General features: G+C 34.7%; 1 protein-coding gene across 1 annotated transcript; it reads right to left on the bottom strand.

Annotated features, from left to right (window-relative positions):
* Window positions 1-4170: 4170 nt before the first annotated feature.
* On the bottom strand, window positions 4171-13383 carry LOC117326010 (coiled-coil domain-containing protein 25-like). Its single transcript, XM_033882568.1, has 9 exons — window positions 13285-13383; window positions 11986-12033; window positions 11247-11286; window positions 10971-11022; window positions 9791-9866; window positions 8864-8967; window positions 6983-7185; window positions 6601-6646; window positions 4171-5624 (listed from the first exon to the last, which is right to left on the bottom strand). The coding sequence occupies exons 1-9, from the start codon at window positions 13307-13309 to the stop codon at window positions 5592-5594; spliced, it is 627 nt and encodes a 208-aa protein (XP_033738459.1). The 5' UTR covers window positions 13310-13383; the 3' UTR covers window positions 4171-5591.
* Between the last annotated feature and the right edge of the window lie 6820 nt (window positions 13384-20203).

Raw genomic sequence — 20203 nt, forward strand, 5'->3', positions numbered from 1 at the left:
ACTTTTAGTATTGTATAGAAATATAAAATGGCCTGTTGTTGTTTTTAATTGAGCATAATGACTCTTTGTCAGGGATGTAGTATCTTTATAAGCTTACTGGTTATCTGTTTCACAGGGTTTTTTGTTTGTCTGAGACGACAAGTTGTTTTGCTATGAATTTTAACTTTTAATGCCTCAATACTTCATTTATCTCAAAGTGTGTTCAAGGTCCCAACAACTCTTGACATAGTGAGGTTCTACTGAAGTGCAATTTAACAACAATGATGATTGATGAAACTGACCACACCTGTCAACAGTTTACTGTAAACATACTGAATCACCTACAAAATACCTTAATTTCCACTTTGTGAGAATTAAAATTCGGTGCTGAATTTGTATAATTAGCACACCAAAGTCTCCAAATATCAGTGCAGTATGTTTACAGTATAGTCTGTGTAGATGACGATATATCTTGTATACAGTTGTCTGTTTCATGTCCAAAGTCTAGTGTTAATCCTGGTTGTTTAACATTAGCATTTCATCATTAAAATGTTATTTAAAGAATAGTAAAATATTAAATTAAATTTTTATAAACACTTTAATATGGAGTTTGACTTTTCATTTCAAATCTGGCAGCATGCTAACGCATATGGCTAGCCATTTGATTGGCATCAGAAAAAAACCCTGACCAATTGCCAAGGAGATGCATTTCTTTTGAAGATTATGGAGGAGCAACAACCTAGTTCAAAGATAGACAATGTAACAGTATGGCGAGCTGAGATTCAAAGGACCAAACTAGTCTTTTGTTTTATCCACAAGTCGGTGGTGACTATTCCTTGGGTGAAAGCGAACATAACCCTGGAGTATCAAGCAGAAATACATTGTACATAAAGATGTATCCAGTATTTTCACACCAGTCAGGGAGGAATACAAGTGACAAAACAAACTACTTTATGATATTTATTATCAAATAAACATCTTCATATTTAATAGCATTTACAACATTATCACTACATTAGTCATATTTTCATCCTTAAAAAGAAATTTTGATGTGTTTCACATAAGTGACTTTGCAGATGTGTTTAATACATTACATGTACTTTCATTTTCATTAATGTCTAGATGATTTGTCACAGAATAAATAAATATGATAATGTAGAAAGTTAGAGTATTTTGGAATTATCTTAAAGTAGAGGAATATAAACTTGGCTTTTTAAGTCTTGAACTACAGTATATGATATACTGTAGTGAGAACATGTAAAAAACTTTCATTTAAATCCATTAGGTAATTTACCTTAATTCTCACATTTTTAGCCCACCATCATCAGATGGTGGGCTGTTCAAATCGCCCTGCGTCCGTGGTCCGTCGTCCGTCCGTCCCTCCGTCCGTCCGTCCGTCCCTCCGTCCGTCCGTCCCTCCGTCCGTAAACAATTCTTGTTATCGCTATTTCTCAGAAAGTACTGAAGGGATCTTTCTCAAATTTCATTTGTAGGTTTCCCTTGGTGCCTAGTTATGCATATTGCGTTTTGAGACCAATCTGAAAACAACATGGCCGACAGGCAGCCATCTTGGATTTTGACAATTGATGTTTGTTATCGCTATTTCTGAGAAAGTACTGAAGGGATCTTTCTCAAATTTCATAAGTAGGTTCCCCTTGGTGCCTAGTTATGCATATTGCGTTTTGAGACCAATCTGAAATCAACATGGCCGACAGGCAGCCATCTTGGATTTTGACAATTGAAGTTTGTTATCGCTATTTCTGAGAAAGTACTGAAGGGATCTTTCTCAAATTTCATATGTATGTTCCCCTTGGTGCCTAGTTATGCATATTACGTTTTGAGACCAATCTGAAATCAACATGGCCGACAGGCAGCCATCTTGGATTTTGACAATTTAAGTTTGTTATCGCTATTTCTGAGAAAGTACTGAAGGGATCTTTCTCAAATTTCATATGTAGGTTCCCCTTGGTGCCTAGTTATGCATATTACGTTTTGAGACCAATCAGAAAACAACATGGCCGACAGGCAGCCATCTTGGAATTTCACAATTGAAGTTTGTTATTGCTATTTCTGAGAAAGTACTGAAGGGATCTTTCTCAAATTTCATATGTAGGTTCCCCTTGGTGCCTTGTTATGCATATTGCGATTTAAGACCAATCAGAAAACAACATGGCCGACAGGCAGCAATCTTGGATTTTGACAATTGAAGTTTGTTATCACTATTTCTGAGAAAGTACTGAATGGATCTTTCTGAAATTTCATATGTAAGTTTTCCTTGGTGCCTAGTTATGCATATTGCGTTTTGAGACCAATCAGAAAACAACATGGCCGACAGGCAGCCATCTTGGATTTTGACAATTGAAGTTTGTTATCACGATTTCTGAGAAAGTGTTTAAGGGATCTTTCTTAAATTTCACATGCAAGTTTCTCTTGGTGCCTAGTTATGCATATTGCGTTTTGAGACCAATCAGAAAACAACATGGCTGACAGGCAGCCATCTTGGATTTTGACAATTTCAGTTTGTTATCACTATTTCTGAGAAAGTACTGAATGGATCTTTCTGAAATTTCATACGTAGGTTTCCCTTGGTGCCTAGTTATGCATATTGCGTTTTGAGACCAATCAGAAAACAACATGGCCGACAGGCAGCCATCTTGGATTTTGACAATTGAAGTTTGTTATCACTATTTCTGAGAAAGTACTGAATGGATCTTTCTGAAATTTCATACGTAGGTTTCCCTTGGTGCCTAGTTATGCATATTGCGTTTTGAGACCAATCAGAAAACAACATGGCCGACAGGCAGCCATCTTGGATTTTGACAATTGAAGTTTGTTATCACTATTTCTGAGAAAGTGCTGAATGGATCTTTCTCAAATTTCATATGTAAGTTTCCCTTGGTGCCTAGTTATGCATATTGCGTTTTGAGACCAATCAGAAAACAACATGGCTGACAGGCAGCCATCTTGGATTTTAACAATTGAAGTTTGTTATCACTATTTCTGAGAAAGTACTGAATGGATCTTTCTCAAATTTCATATGTAAGTTTCCCTTGGTGCCTAGTTATGCATATTGCATTTTGAGACCAATCTGAAAATAACATGGCCGACAGGCAGCCATCTTGGATTTTGACAATTGAAGTTTGTTATCGCTATTCCTGAGAAAGTACTGAATGGATCTTTCTCAAAGTTCATATGGAGGTTCCCCTTGGTGCCTCATTATGCTTATTGTATTTTGAGATCAATTGGAAAACAACCTGGCCGGCAGACCGCCATCTTGGATTTGACAATTGAAGTTTGTTATCTCTATTTCTCAAAGTACTGAATGGATCTTTCTCAAATTTCATAAGTAGGTTCCCCTTGGTACCTTGTGTCCTGAAAACAACCTGGCAAACAAACAGCCATTATCGTTTAATCTCAAATTTCTTATATAGCTAGGATTCCCTTGTGTGAAAAGTACTGGAGGGATGTCTCAATTTGCACAGATTAGTAAAATGAAGGGAAAAGTAGAGAAAAGATCAATCTGACATGGTACCTATGAAGATCATTCAATGGTGGGCGCCAAGATCCCTCTGGGATCTCTTGTTTTTTAATGAAGGGGAAATAACTTCCACAAAACCTGCAGTACAGCTTCTGTTGTTGAAAGTTGGATTTTTGAAGGAGAATTTTAAATGTATACCTATATTGATTTTAAAATGTTGTTTGGACAAAGAAATTTTCATTGAAGTAAAGTTTAGTACCGGTAATTAGTTTTCATTTCTGGACAATTTTCTGGTAAAATATGTAGCCGTTACCACTCTAAATAAGATGCCCAGGGTCCAGTTTCTATCGGACGTAATATGCAATCACCTCTAAATACTTGTATGTTTAGTGTATTTTAATCACACTTTTGTGATAATAGCTCTACTGAGCAAATGATGAATAGCTGTACAGGCACACACAGAATAAAATATCTCGTCGCCATCTTGTACACTTCCATTCATAACAAGAATGATTGATTTTCCATTTTATTGTACAATGATGGAAAGACATGGCAATTCCAAATGCATAACTTATGACCCACTTACATACAAGTACAATAATGTAGGAAGCACTTCAGGCTTTTCCAATCAACTAGAACAGCCTTAAATTTCAGTTTGAATGAAATGCCCAACTGAATTCTGATTGCTTTACACTACAAAAATCAAAACCTCATAACAAGTAGACTGGATTTTTATTTTTCATGTAGAAGACAAAAGACATTATGTCCAATTTTACCTGTCTTATAATATTGTACAGCATTATATTATGTTAAGTTCCTTATCAGATTGTCAGTATAACTGCAACATGTAAAATTGTATTCATGCAGACATTTGATATGTTGCAAAGTTTCAAACAAGGAAAGGAAGCTATTATTAAATAGCAAATACATGTACAGAAATAGAATTTCAATTTATTCTTCTAAGATGTTTCAATAAAACAGAACGGATATTTGCAATTAATAAACTGCAGTTATTTATTTGAGACCCAATTTCAATAATAAAAAAAAATAATAACATAAAAAAAAACCAACCTTATGTATTTGTACATTTCCATTATATTTGCGACACACAAATTCTGGAAAAATATGGATTTTCCCCCCCGAAAATTATGCTTTAAAAAGATACAAACAGAACCAATAGCTATCAAAATACAGTTAAACCCTGAAATCAAAAATTAAATAAATATACATAATGTTACCAAATAAGAATAAAAGTGATACGTACCAAGAATGCTGAAAATGCTTTAATGTATTTAGCTCTGACAGTACATCTAAACCAGGAATGAGGAATTATTAATATAATAATTCTATGATGAGATTTCCTAAATACAAAATGTTTAAAAAAGTAATTAGAGAAATAAATAAGAATTAGACAGAAACACTGAGTGTACTGTTCTCTCCACAACCACTAATCCCTGTCCTGTCTACAGTACAGCTATCAGAACACATCCTACGTGCTTCACTCAACATCTCATATGTAATATATAGGTGTATGGATACGTATGACAGGAAATCATTAACTCCTGAAAATATTCCCGAGAAAATTGCATTTGTAATATATGAATCGTTATCTTTCCTTTAAAATGAAAGAGTTTAAAACCTTAAGATTTATATTTTATGAAAATGATACCCCCCAATCAGTATTACAACTGCCTATGGAAAGAGCCATGTTCTTTCGAAAAGTAGTCCGGGGGGGATCCCCTAGTCACAGTTGGCAGATTTTGCTTGACGTCAGCATGAGGTAATGTGTCACAAGTCACATTTGCAGAGTTCAATCAGAACAGCTAATTTTAATGTACTCCCCACAAACACAACTTCCAAACCGCAGCCTAGCTACAGGAGCCTAGCTACAGAAACTGTACTCCCTACAAACACCACTTCCTGTCCACAGCATAGCTACATGAGCTTAGCTACAGATACTGTACTCCCTACAAACATCACTTCCTGTCCTGTTTACAGCACACTTGTGGTGTTTTAAAAGGAATGTTACTGAAGTTACAGAGGAAATTTCTCAACACTTCATAGAAAAGGCTTGGAGGAGATGCATCATTACCGCTGACTATGAAAGACAAGGGAATCCATTGATACGACAGGATCACATGAAGTCGTCCGAGTCATTACCGTCATCCTGAAGAAAACCGATTCATACTATTAATGACATCATTGATCTACATGGCAAAAAGTTGCCGTCTAAATACTAATTTTCATATTAAAGTAAATAGTTTCATTGTTCGGACCAAAAGGGTCAGGATCAATGTACTATTATCATGATCCGTATGTTGTCTAGCGCTGTCCGTAAACTTTTATACATTTTAATTATCTTCAAAAATCCTGAACCAATTTTGATGAAATTTTGCAGGTGGCTTCCTAACTTGAGTTTCCTCTGGCCCTGACACCAGATATGGATATGGTGTCAGGGCCAGAGGAAACTTATGCTAGTGACCTCCATGACATTATTAGCTGAACAAAAATTGTGAATCTTATTACCCCAGAGCCAGGAGGGGCAGGGCAAAAAGTATAAAATTGGCTGAAATTTTAACAATCGTTTCCTTCAGACCTAATTAGGTCAAAATAAAGTGCACTTCAGAAATGAAAAGGTCCTTATCAAGTTAATGTGCTTTATCAACATTGTGAAATTCATTCCTCTGGGACATCTCTCCTGGGGAGGGGTTACATTTGACTAGTATTTTTGGCTTTATTTTGTAGATAACCAATTAGAAATTATTTCAACTTGGGTGAAATTTTGAGGTTATGAATACATAATCCCTGAGCCATCCCAGGGGCTGATGAGCAGGACCAAATTGTCTGAATATCTTCATTCTTCTTCAGGCTATAACTGGAATTCTATTACAGTTTTAATGTTGTGATTGAGCTTATTATGATACCATTGGACTGTGCTTACCCTCAGGTATTGGGAGGGGAAACGGTACAGAAATTTACAAAGAAAATGCAATATTCTCAAACCCTTTGGAAAACTGGCATGTTGATTTTAACCATATTTATAAAACTAGAAGTTGAAACTAACCATGATTTCAAGAAGTTACAGCAGCTGCTGTAAGCCAGAAAACCTTATACAGGATGTACATCCCTGACAGACAACCTACCTGATTTGATGTCATATTTTCTGCCTTCATCAGAGTATCGTACGACCTGTAGCAAAGAATTAAAACTGTTACACAACATGACAAAAACGTACAATATTAATACTAATATAATCAACCATGATAAGTATACTAAAACTGTAAATAGACATCTCAATCTGCTCGTAATCACTAGCATGTTTACATTTAACAGATCTCTTTTATCCCGAGCACTGTACTCAAAACTCAAAGTAAATATAAACAACAGCTCTATGAAAATTACCATTATCATGATAAAAAGTCTTAAAACAATATAACAGTATACAATTAACAATAGACTTTTAAAATTTTTTGGTCATTTAATAATTAAACTTTGTGTGTCTTATTTTAATTCAGAATTTTTCACCTAAGTTGAGCTTCTTTTTTCTTTTTGTCATCTTCCTCTCGTTCTTTCCTTCTTTGTTCCTGTATATTGGCCTTGGCTGCCTCTCTTTCCTCTCTATCCCTCGCTTCTCGTTCTGCCCGCAGGTCAGGGAATTTTTCTTCTTTTGTTTTGTTCAGACGGTTCACGATCTCGTTTATTCGTTTTTCTACTCTCACCTTCCTCACCTAAACAGAAGTTAATATATTTTAATATTGACCATAACCATATTTGTATTAACATTATTTTAAATGGATGTCCTAGTTGTGATGGAAATATTAACAGAGTAATACTTAATGATGTCCAAAATTTTATAGGAAAATCTCATCGTTTTAACTTATATAAGATCTAGAAAGCCATCATACTGTTCATCTTGAAAAATACTACTTCTTAATGAAATTAATAATTTTTAATGTAAGTTAAATATCATATATATATATATATATATGAACCCAGTTGAACATAGCTGATATTTATTTATGTATTAAAATATACTTGCATTGAGTTTAGTTCCTGTTTTCTATATATTAAATCAGTGTGTGAATAAAGTCATTAACTACAGTATTATTAAAATTACATTAATTATATGCATAGAAAATTCCTATACAGCTCAGATGGTGATGACCTGTGCAATATAGGCACATGGACTTTTGGTCTAGCCACCTGTTACTGTCTCTATATTAATTAACTTTGATGTCTACAATTGTTTATTTATTTCCTTCGGAACTGAATCACTGTTATATTTGTTTATATTGATATTAAAGTGTGTATGTGTGTGTGCAAGTGCTTTATGTAACATATTCTGTGTTTATCTTGTGTTGAAAAATAGTTACTTCCCTTAATTCTTTTGTTTATATTATGTATTTCATTTCAAAATATTTAGACCAATTAATTTAAAAGATTATAATTATATTCGATCACTCAATCCACCATGGAAAGAATTTATATAGGCTTGCCTGTTATTCGATCCAATTGATATTAACATCATGTCAATAAAATTTGTTGAAATGAAACAGAAGTTAAAGGGAGACAATTCTGTAACATAACTTGATAGCATTACTCTCCACCTCCCCAGTTTTAAAGTTCATGTACTGGAGTGTTCACTAAACCACAACCACAACAATGTTTTTCAAGATAATTAAATTACCTAGGCAAGCTCTTATTTTTTTGAGAATTTGGAGAATGGTGTGTATGGATTAAATCAAGCAAGAATAGATTCTAATTCCATTTCAATACGATAGCATGTGTACATTAATTTTGTACAATGAATGCAACAAATTTTTTTCTTTTGCTGTAATACAAGCTTGAAACAACAAGATAATTTGTTATAAGTTTTAGAAGACAACATTTTCAGAAGTACTTCCAAGTTTAAAGCATGCTAGAAACTTTTCTTCATCTATAGCAAGTTTGTTCTAAACATGTACAAATTTATGTCTACCACAAACATGTCCATCACAAACATCGTAATCTTTTTTTTTTTTTTTAGATTTGTGTAATGTTCAACCTGTTGTGTTAAAAACACTTTATGTCAGATGGTTTGATTTTTGGTCTAAGCATTTCATATACAGGAAATCAATATCGGTATGAAGAAAATTTGTATCATACTCATAGCATAGGGAAATGTGTGAACAAATTCTAAAATATAAATATTATCCAAGAGGCTTGTAAATCTCAACAGTAAAAAATACAATGAAAACTTTAATTTCTGTTCAACAAATGTTTTGATTTTCCTAATTACCATCATGTAATTAAGCAAATTATCATACAGGTCTATTTCAAATCAAGTAATTCTCTCTAATCTATCTGAAACTACATGTATTTATCAGAATGAAAATTAAAGTTGATATTAATAACAAAGCTCCAAACCTCTTTGTCCTTGAAGAACCCCACTTGTCCAACATCCATGGCACCGGTCTTCTTCAGATTGGACCACATTGTGTACACTACATCAACATTGTTCATCTTGTTACCTAAACCAAAACACAGTTCATTTCATCAAGATTAACCATTGATCACATGCTGCTCAAGATCTATTCATGACCTTTGACCCTTTACATTGTTTATTGTATATTGTCCTTATGCTGAAATGCGGCGTTTATTGGTAAAATGTGGCTGCAGTTACTTTTGTAGGATTTTTTATAGCAAATCCAGGACACCATTCCCAAAATTTTGAAAATTTTGAAGAGTTCTAATACTAAGAGATAAATAAGTAACTCAAAATTTGAGTAAGCTCATAGAAATAGCATGACTTAAATATCCAACTCATTACTTGGCGAGTCTGAAAATTCACTTAAGTTGAAAGTTTGCTAGGTTTATCGCCCCATGAACTGCCAGAGTGATTTTCAGGCAAGGCCTCCTTGTAGTAGTTGGTGACTACCTCAATGAACAACATACGAGAGGCCTATAACATGCCATCCAGAGTAATTATGGTAGAGTATCTTGCCCAAGGACACAATTATGACAGTACAGACTGGTCCGTTTCTCAACTTCCAGAGGAGGCTCAGCTAGGGAGCCTCGAACCAAGTACCTTGGATCTTCACCACAGGTTATGTGGCTGGCACTCAAGCCGACTAACCTACCGTGGCCCCATCATGAGGCCAAACATATTTAAGCGACACTGTGTTTCATGAAGAAGGACAAGATCACTACATACATGTAGATATACAGATATAAGTTTTACTCTTAGTATTTCCTGTTGTACAGATAAATTGAACATTTTCCATATTAACATAGACTTTGATAACAGAAAGTGTTACATTTTCTATGTCAGTAAGACTGTGACTATATTTTTACCTGTGATGCTGTTGGCCTTTACAAGTTGAGCACAGTCATCTATAACAGCCTGAGGAACATCATCTAATGTATCTCCCTAAAATACAAACATTAGACAGTGTAGACTCAGTATAATGGATGGTGATGTTGTTATTGTCGTATCATTGTTTATAAATAAAAGGACATAACTCTATATAAAGTGGGACAGTAAACATAATTTCAATACAAGAAGAGAACAAGAGGCCCATGGGCCTTAACAATCACCAGAATTTCAGATGGAGGGATTCTCAAAGAACCAACTTCCTGCTTCATTCATATGTGTTGTGCTTCATCTACTAGGTTGGATATCTACTGGGTTGCAGGACCCTCTTAAATAATCTCCTAGGTTACAGGTGGATATCTAGTGGTTTTCAGGGCCCGCTTAAATAACAGTAGTAAACATATACATATATGTATCAGGACCTGCTTAAATAACAGTAGTAAACATATACATATTGTATAAACGAAGATGAGCAACTCCTGAAGCCAGATTTCCAAACAGTATATTCTGATTTCTCCCTTTAAAGCTGGTTGCTGACATGTTTTGACCTAAGGTTGGCGACATCAGGGCACAGTTTACATAGTGTACATGTAGTTAGGGGTGAAAATGGAGGTCATGTGATTTCAGTATGTCACGTATATATATATATTCTGTCATTCAATCGGCATACATTAATTGTAATGAGGCAAAAGTAGGGTGGCAACATACATGGGAAACACCATAGACCAAGTGACACAGGGATGGACTGAAGGATAAACCCTTCTAGTATTCAGTACCTAGACGTGTCTACTGTTAAACAGCAGAGACATAATGTTGTTATCATATAACTGACCTGTTTTATCATGTAATACAGCTTTGTCATAATACTGTATCATATATATTTAACTGTTGTAAATAATTCATCACTGCACCCAATTGTCTCTCTATCAGAGTCAAAATTCTTCCATTGAAATTAAACATTTTGCTTCAAATTCTTTTCTCATAAATATGAATTATGTCATGAATAGAGTCTTACATTTTCGGCTATGTCATCTGGGGTTTATCAAACTTGTTAAACAAATTTATGTGGCACTCATTTAGTAATTCTCTATAATATACATACACTCTGTAAGATTTCCTATTTAACATATACAACACTGTAGATACACAGTGGATACTTACGAGATGAAGTCGCAGATACACGTGAGCTGAGGACACCTTGTCCACATGAAACCTGGGAATATGACACAAATTTAAAGTAGAGATCTAGAGTGCACTTTTAAAAGAGCTTTGACTATGTAAATGTACTTACAAGAGTTTGTCTTACTGTAAATCTATTTACATGGTCATTCAGTGAATCATTCAGTGTTCACACACAAAACAGTAAACAATAAAGGTTATTTACTATCACATTGTCATCAAACTCTTAAAACACATCAATTGGAAAACCACACTTACCATACATCTTCTGGAAAACCCCATTTGATGAGATCTTCATCTGATGACAAAAAAAAATATTTCTAAATTATGAGCACTACAATCTAGAGAATTTATGATTATATATTAAATTTCAAATATTAAATAAATATCTATTGTAATGGTTTTTGTTTCCCTGTTACAAAGCATGTGTTTGCATATGTCCAGGATATCTTTTGTTGAATCATTGCATGTATACATGAAAGTGAAGTGTACAGATTTATGACATTCAAAAGTTTCCATCATACTTGATTGGTATGACAGTGGATATATTTCATTTGATGATCTTTAGAAAATCTGACTCCCCCAAAATATACATGTACATGATATAATTAAATTTTCTGTTTACTAGTACGACATCCTCTGCCATCAATACCACTACAGCAAAAATTCATCTTGATTTCACTAGTTTCTGAAAATCCATGTCAAAATACATGTAACAAATTTTTTCCTATGGATGCATATGATTTTTTTTGAATTTTTTTATTTTTCAAGATTTTTTTCATAAATACAAAACATTTGAAACATATATGCACACACATTCTCACTCTTACACCCACAGTAGCTATACTCATGATTCATCATCATCATCATACATAATCAAACATCATCATCATCATCATATCAGCATCATCATCTTTATCATCTTTATGCATATGATTTGGTACAGAAAGGTCATTCTGAACAAAAGTTTTCTTAATCAGATCCACTTATAACTTACTTTCATGTTTGTCAAGTCCCATATACAGCAAGTAACATGGAGATACAACTGAAAGATAAACAGATAATGATTACTATTATTTACAATGATACATCATCAAAAATAATAATGATAAATCATCATTCTTAGGTAACTTTATATGGTATGTATAAGCTATATAGTATATAAAATAACCTCTATCTGCTCAAACAATTTAAGAGATTTACTTGACAAGATACTTCTGATAAAGGTTCTAGATCTGTTGCATTCGGAATGATAACAATGATTCATGATCATAATTTAAATCAGCCAGTCAAGGGCCTCCTAACGGTTGAGGAGAAGTTCTGATTTCATATCTGTTTACATTGCTTATATGGTATTGTAAACAGCTGAAAATTACATTTCTTCAGTCAGAAATGGTATACATGACTCAAAACGAGAGTTATGGTTGCTGCCTGCATCATCAAAGTCCTTGGTTGTTAATTACCAACAGCATTAAAATTTGATGTTACCCAGGTAAATACTAGCTGCAATATACAGTTTGACTAACAAGATCTTCTCTTTAGCTCAATAGTCAATAGGGTTAATAGTAATCAAGAGGTCCTGGGTTTGATCCCTGGTGGACCGTGGAAGCAGTAATTTAAATATTGACATCCATATGCATGTAGGTACCCGGGAATCATACTTAGTGTTGCTTGTGAAAGCATCACTGTAACCGCAGGAAACTAAAAGACGAATTCTTTCCTGGAAGGGGGGGGGTATATATGTAACCCTGGTAAATACTACATGTAGCCGCAATACAACACTTGGTAAGAGAGCTAGATCTTCTCTTTAGCTTTATCGGTTGAGCGTAAGATTATATAATTAGTAAGCCAGAGGTACCAGGTTCAATCAATGGAGAAGGCAGTGATTTAAATTAATCATGCGCTCTGTTACATGAAAAGGCCTCCTATGCATTTATTTATCTGTAAAAGCACATTTTTCAAGGCAGTTTTAAAGGCATATCTATTAACATCAGAACCCTTCGGGTTCGTGGTTCCCCAACCTGTTTCTGTATAAGGGACTGATTTACATTGATATTTCCTTATTATCGTTTACATTATGAAACTCACAGTCAAAATAGTTATATATATTGGTACCATAGCTGTTAGTCTGTACCGATTGTACAATGACCACCTGCTGAATAATTAACTTAGACAGCTGACTGCTATTTAACTGAAAAATGAGCACTTTGCAGTAAGTACAAGACAGGTTTTCTAATCGTTATACATTCAAACACGGGATGTACTACTAACGAAGTATGAAATACAGTTTAGATACCTCTGCTCGTGAAGAAAAACACCATGTTTTCTGTTTCGCAACTCTATCCACATGTAATTTTCTTCAACGGAAGTCGATACTTCATTTTACTCCAAAAGTAAAAGAGCATGTAAGGGAAGTAACTCCAAAATATAGTGATGTGCAAAAATATTCGGTCACGTATTTTTTTTTACTGGATTATATCAGAGACCTATATATATTAAGTATAGTATAGGTCTCTGATTATACTGTTTATTTCATGCAATTTGATAATTGTTCAGGTCTGATGAATAATTATGATTGTGTTTTTCAATGGATCCTCCATACAGTAGCCGAAAATGGTTAACTGTTAGATCTTTATTTCTTTTTAGATATTTTTTCTCGGTGCTCAATTTTCTAGCCTGGTTCCCTACCAGACTAAGCCCATCATCAATTTTCATGAAAACAAATGATAAACATATACAGTATATATATGCATCCAGAGACCTATATACTAATATATAGGTCTCTGATGCATCGTAACAAAAGTGTGACGTGTTTCTTATTCTTACTTAATAATGCCATTGCTAAAATTTAAAAAAAAAGTAACGGGCAATATCTGTTGAGAACAGTCACGGAAAGTATTCTATTATTATCGGAGGAATAATGGTCAAATAATTATCTCTCTATATATACAGTACTTATATAAATTTAAGGTGTGGAATTTATTAAATCCCAATGAAAAATTAATTGAAAAATCATACAAAACTGTATGAAATATATAGTCTAGTATCAATATATCATGCGCGAAGGCTTCTGGCATGTCATATTGTATCCTAGAGCCATGCATGTGGACCTGGTCATTAATCGCTATAAATAAAACAACATTTATGTGACACAGACTTATAATGGTCTTAATTTTCTGAAGAGAGATTATCTATATATTTGTTACAATTATTTGTAAAAAAAAAAAAAAAAAAAAAAATCACGTTTGGATAATTGCAGCTTCGATCTTAACGATAAAGGTGATTGCAGAACCTACGACCAATAGATGGTCATTAAGATTGGCGTTAATGAAATCATGTATTCATGAAATCTAAGTGATTTACAGTAGACTATATTTGCAAAAGTTATCGCCCTTTATTTACCTCCGCAAATTCTTAACTTCAGTTTTCAACAAATTTCTGGTATTCTCTTTTGTATTATGACTGCATTTAAATATTTGTATTAACTTGATAAAATAATGCATTTCTTCTTGGAATGGGACAGACATATATTGTTTAATCTTGGGGGTACTCTATATATCAAACTCACAAATTACTACCATTACAACCAATGAAAGAATGGTCTGCAAAATGATGTCACATTTGTAGAAGCAAATGCAGTGTATAAATCTACTGATGCAGGAAATTACTGAAATAAACAAGGGCAATAACTCTTTCAAACATCAATGATTATTCTTACAAAATAAATGAAAAATAATTGTCATTTTCTAATTTTATTCACCAGCTTTTGCCTCATTTTACCAGGTATCTTTTCATAAGCGGTCATTACCAACAAATTAAATTTTACACCCTCTTGTCAAGTCATAATGACCATCACATTTTTGGACACTAAATGTCATTCTCCAAAAAAGGACACTTTGCCCAATCCTTGCCAATGGAATGGTCTTCTAATGTGTTGTTGGGTCTGTTAGGATGTACCATCACACACCAAACAGACTGACACAATCTGGGGACCTGTAAAAATATAGTGTTTGTATAATAAAGATGTCCAACATGCAAAAGACAGTTTAAATATTAAACAATTTGTATTTGGAATATGTTTATTCTACTACATATGTGACACCGGGTAGAGATACTACATGCATCAAGACAAATGTCGTTTGGAACTTTTTTGTACCTGTAAATGTAGACTTTATTTATTTTACAACAATTGCGAAACAAGTTATATTAACTTATGTTAATCACGCTTGTTGGCCCGGATGGAAGTTCGCGAGGGGTCTTACTGTTAGAGAAAAACCGGAGTACCCGGGAAAAACCCACGTGGTCGTACAGGTGACCCCCTACCTTTTCACGTCCGATCGGGGAATCGAACCCCGGCCGCCTAGGTGAAAGGCAAGTGTTATCACTGTGCCTTTCACCTAGGCTTTCTTACTCTCTTACTGTTTAGGAAAGCCACAGTGCTCTTAACGTTTCTGAAAAGTTATTGCACAAAACAGAAAGGATACAAAAAGGTGCAATGCTCATAAAATTGAAGCAATGCAAGTATACTGCAATTTTTCTTCAGATATTTAATTACAGTATCAAAAAATAAAGGGGCTTATTTGCGGATAAATACGGCAAGCTGTTACCAGTCCTGCCACGCGGAGGCCTCCTCAATAGGACCACCAGGAACAGAAATCAAGAGCTGTTGGACAACAGCATAGCTCGTCTCGCATATGTTTGTCAATAAATAATTAAAATATATCAATTGGTATGGTTTCGCAAAAAGTTGCATTAATAATATTTATATTGTTTACATGATCAGATTATGTTTTGTGAATTCATGCAATTTTCAAAACCATACCAATTTATATATATATATATATATATATAAATTATTTATTGGCAAACATTCGGGAGACAAGCTATGCTGTTGTAGATTGAATGAATATATAAAATACAAATGTAATTGCTTTTGGACATATTTCTCCAATTTTTTGATAAAATATTTTCCTTATGCGAGTTTTCTCCCTTTAAAAAAATGTGGACCTGTATAAATTATCTAATGTGAGCATTTTCACATTGTTTTTTTTCAGTTTCATTCCAAGAAGGGATAGAACGAATGCCGGTTGGGACCATTTTCGTAAAAGAAAATAATATTTTTTTCGCGTTATATCCCAAGAGATATCCTGCTGTAATTATGTATAGCTATTCCTCAACCGAATTACATCAAATGACTTCTATAAAAAGAAATGGATGGTCAAGTCAATGTATTATAATTGGCGTTTGCTTGACATTCATACATTTTTTCACAGGTCTTTGGATCCAGCATCCGTTCTCTTTGATATTTTGCAAATCAATAAAGATTTTCAAACTTGGACTATTTCTAATACCTTGTCAAATACTTCAGTATCTGACATTAATTTGTATTTTACAAGGCTGCAATTATTAATAAAATGAACTCATTAATGCTCAACTATTACTATTACATTTAGTTCAGATTTGTTAATTATCATGCAACTCCCTCTCCCATAATATTAATATTACCCCCCCCCCCCCCCCCCCCCCCCCCCCCCCCACTTCCTTTCACAACTCTTAATTAAATGTTTGACATGTCCTTTTAAGAAGGTTCCGAAAATAACGGTAATTTGTATCCATTATCAATAATATTTGAGAAGTATTCCACGGAAGTTGATGTGTCGCCTAGGCAGCATGTTGGGTGATTACGAACAAAGTGATTTTTTTTTTTTGAAGATCATGAATTATTTTTAATTCCAGACACATAATGCAGATATTAGACAGTGACCATCTATATAAACAAAACAGGTTTAATACACAAATGTAGGAAAACAGTGTATTTATTTTTCCTGAGAACTACCAGTTACCACAAGTCATTATTTCATGTACCAGGTAATTTAAATAAGACTTCTGCAAGCAGTAAGGAAGGTCTTATCTCCGGACCTGAAAAGCAATCCCAAGCAAGCCCCTTTGGTAAAGAAGGTGTTATGAAGTTTGGGTTTGATCAGACCACGGAAACTTGAGTTATGGCACGGAAACGTATTCTATTTATAGTACCTTGACCTTGACCTTCAACCTCCGGACCAGAAAAGCAATCCCAAGCAAGTCCATTTAGTAAAGAAGGTGTTATAAAGTTTGGGTTTGACCAGCCCATGGAAACTTGAGTTATGGCACAGAAACGCATTATATTTATAGTAGTAACAGCGACCTTGACCTTCAACCTCCGGACCTGAAAAGCATTACCAAGCAAGCCTCGCAAGCCCGATTTGGTAAGGAAGGTCTGTATGAAGTTCGAACTTGATAAGCAAAAGGAAACATGAGTTATGGTACGGAAACTAATTTTCTATTTTTAGTAACAGTGACATTGACCTTTGACCTTCGGGTCTGAAAAGCAATCCCATGCAAGCCTTTTGGTCTGTATGAAGTTTGGGAACCTCTTGTGCTGACGTCGCCGCCGCCCTATATGTCACCTGCTTTTGCAGGCGACACAAAACCCTATTCTCTTTCAACCGGCCCCTTACGAGAAAATCATCTTGACCCTGTTCATATTCAAAATAGTCATCTATAGGTATAATATCACAAGAATTAGAATACTTATCTTGGTCGTCCTTCGAATTCAATTTTTCGCTGCGACCGACCGCCTTTTACAACTATACAGACACTTCCTCAAAGTGTACTTGTTTCTATATATTAGACAACCTTATACTCCCTAAACTCGTCTTTTGCTCCTTCAGCTGCTGTCAAATATCATTTAAAGTAACTCCATCTATATTTCCACTACTTTCTTCGTTCTCCATTTCAATTAAATTACACATCTGCCTGCCCCCTACCCGTGTCGTCTGAATGACAATTACACATTCAGGTAACACGCGGTAGGGATTTGCACGTGCAAATCACGGATCATCACGCTACCTTTGCCACTGCATAACACAGGGAAAATTTCATTTTTTTTAAATTTGACAGTTTTTTTCATATCTACCAGAAATAATTGTGTACACTTTTATCATACATATCACCACGTGATCTTATATTTGCTAATGTTTGTCATTTTAATTTCTGTAGAGGTCCGTGTATAATAAATGTAAAAAACAACCCAGATAATTGTTTTGTTGCTCGACGCTGTACATCTAGATTGTGACATCAGACAATCTAAATGAGGTCTAACTAATACTGTAATCCAGTGGCCATTTTGATTACTCAAATAATCGGCGTGTCCATTTTTTGCGAGTTCATTTTTTCTGCATAACTTTTTATTGCTCAATAAAATTCACAGCTGCCATTTGCAATTCAAGGTAAAAAAGAATCGACGCTTATGCTTTGATAAAGTAAAATCTGGTAAAAAAGTGCTTGCACTACCTGTTATCGAAACTTGTGATCATAACGGCAATGTTATTTTGTGCTATATGACTGACCATCCTGAGCTTAATTTGTTCTTCTGAAACATGCTTTTTATGTCTGTTTTGCCGAAATAAACAGGTAGCTTAACATTATCCAGGTTAAAGATCACTATTCTGTTGCAATCAAACAGATGTAACTTGACCAATTGTTAATACGTATCACCTTATATGTTAATACTACTGTGTGACCCCGTATCACCTTATATAGTGATATTACGGTGTGACCCCCGTATCACCTTATATGGTAATACTACTGTGTGAACCCCGTATCACCTTATATGGTAATACTAATTGTGATCCCGTATCACCTTATATGGTAATACTACTGTGTGACCCCCGTATCACCTTATATGGTAATAATACTGTGTGACCCCGTATCACCTTATATAGTAATACTACTGTGTGACCCCGTATCACCTTATATAGTAATACTACTGTGTGATCCCGTATCACCTTATATGGTAATACTACTGTGTGACCCCGTATCACCTTATATGGTAATACTACTGTGTGATCCCGTATCACCTTATATGGTAATACTACTGTGTGATCCCGTATCACCTTATATGGTAATACTACTGTGTGACCCCGTATCACCTTATATGGTAATACTACTGTGTGGCCGCGTACCACCTTATATGGTAATACTACTGTGTGGCCGCGTATCACCTTATATAGTGATATTACGGTGTGACCCCCGTATCACCTTATATGGTAATACTACTGTGTGACCCCGTATCACCTTATATGGTAATACTACTGTGTGGCCGCGTACCACCTTATATGGTAATACTACTGTGTGACCCCGTATCACCTTATATGTTAATACTACTGTGTGACCCCGTATCACCTTATATAGTGATATTACGGTGTGACCCCCGTATCACCTTATATGGTAATACTACTGTGTGACCCCGTACCACCTTATATGGTAATACTACTGTGTGGCCGCGTATCACCTTATATGTTAATACTACTGTGTGACCCCGTATCACCTTATATAGTAATACTACTGTGTGACCCCGTATCACCTTATATGGTAATACTACTGTGTGGCCGCGTATCACCTTATATGGTAATACTACGGTGTGACCCTGTATCACCTTATATAGTAATACTACTGTGTGACCCCGTATCACCTTATATGGTAATACTACTGTGTGACCCCCGTATCACCTTATATGGTAATACTAATTGTGATCCCGTATCACCTTATATGGTAATACTATTGTGTGACCCTGCATCACCTTATATGGTAATACTACTGTGTGATCCCGTACCACCTTATATAGTAATACTACTGTGTGACCCCGTATCACCTTATATGGTAATACTACTGTGTGACCCCGTATCACCTTATATAGTAATACTACTGTGTGACCCCATATCACCTTATATAGTAATACTACTGTGTGACCCCCGTATCACCTTATATGGTAATACTACTGTGTGATCCCGTATCACCTTATATGGTAATACTACTGTGTGACCCCGTATCACCTTATATGGTAATACTACTGTGTGACCCCATATCACCTTAAATGATACGACTGTTATGTGACCCCTTTTCTGCCTTTAGACACGTCATCAGAATCAAATGTTGATAGAGGCAATCATATGAATCATATCGTTTTTCTTTTTACATATCCATAATATTTTGCCTCGGATTTTTTAGGATGTTCATATGAAATACTGCCAATACAAATTAACTACTATTATTGAATGTCTTACTTCTCAATTGTTTTATCGGCACATTGATTTTAAATTCGGTGTATTTCAGACTTTTTAGCAAATTTGGACGCGTATTTGCAATCATCATGATCTATGAAACTATCACATTAT

Source organism: Pecten maximus, chromosome 4, assembly GCF_902652985.1.
Source record: "Pecten maximus chromosome 4, xPecMax1.1, whole genome shotgun sequence".
NCBI classification, from domain to species: Eukaryota; Metazoa; Mollusca; class Bivalvia; order Pectinida; family Pectinidae; genus Pecten; species Pecten maximus.

Coding starts and splice junctions, on each gene's coding strand:
- LOC117326010 (XM_033882568.1), bottom strand. CDS start 13,309: ATGGTGTTTTTCTTCACGAGCAGAG. Junction 11,023..11,246: donor GGTTTTCCAGAAGATGTATG/GTAAGTGTGGTT, acceptor TCATATTCCCAG/GTTTCATGTGGACAAGGTGT. Junction 6,647..6,982: donor AAAAAAGAAGCTCAACTTAG/GTGAAAAATTCT, acceptor TCTTTGCTACAG/GTCGTACGATACTCTGATGA.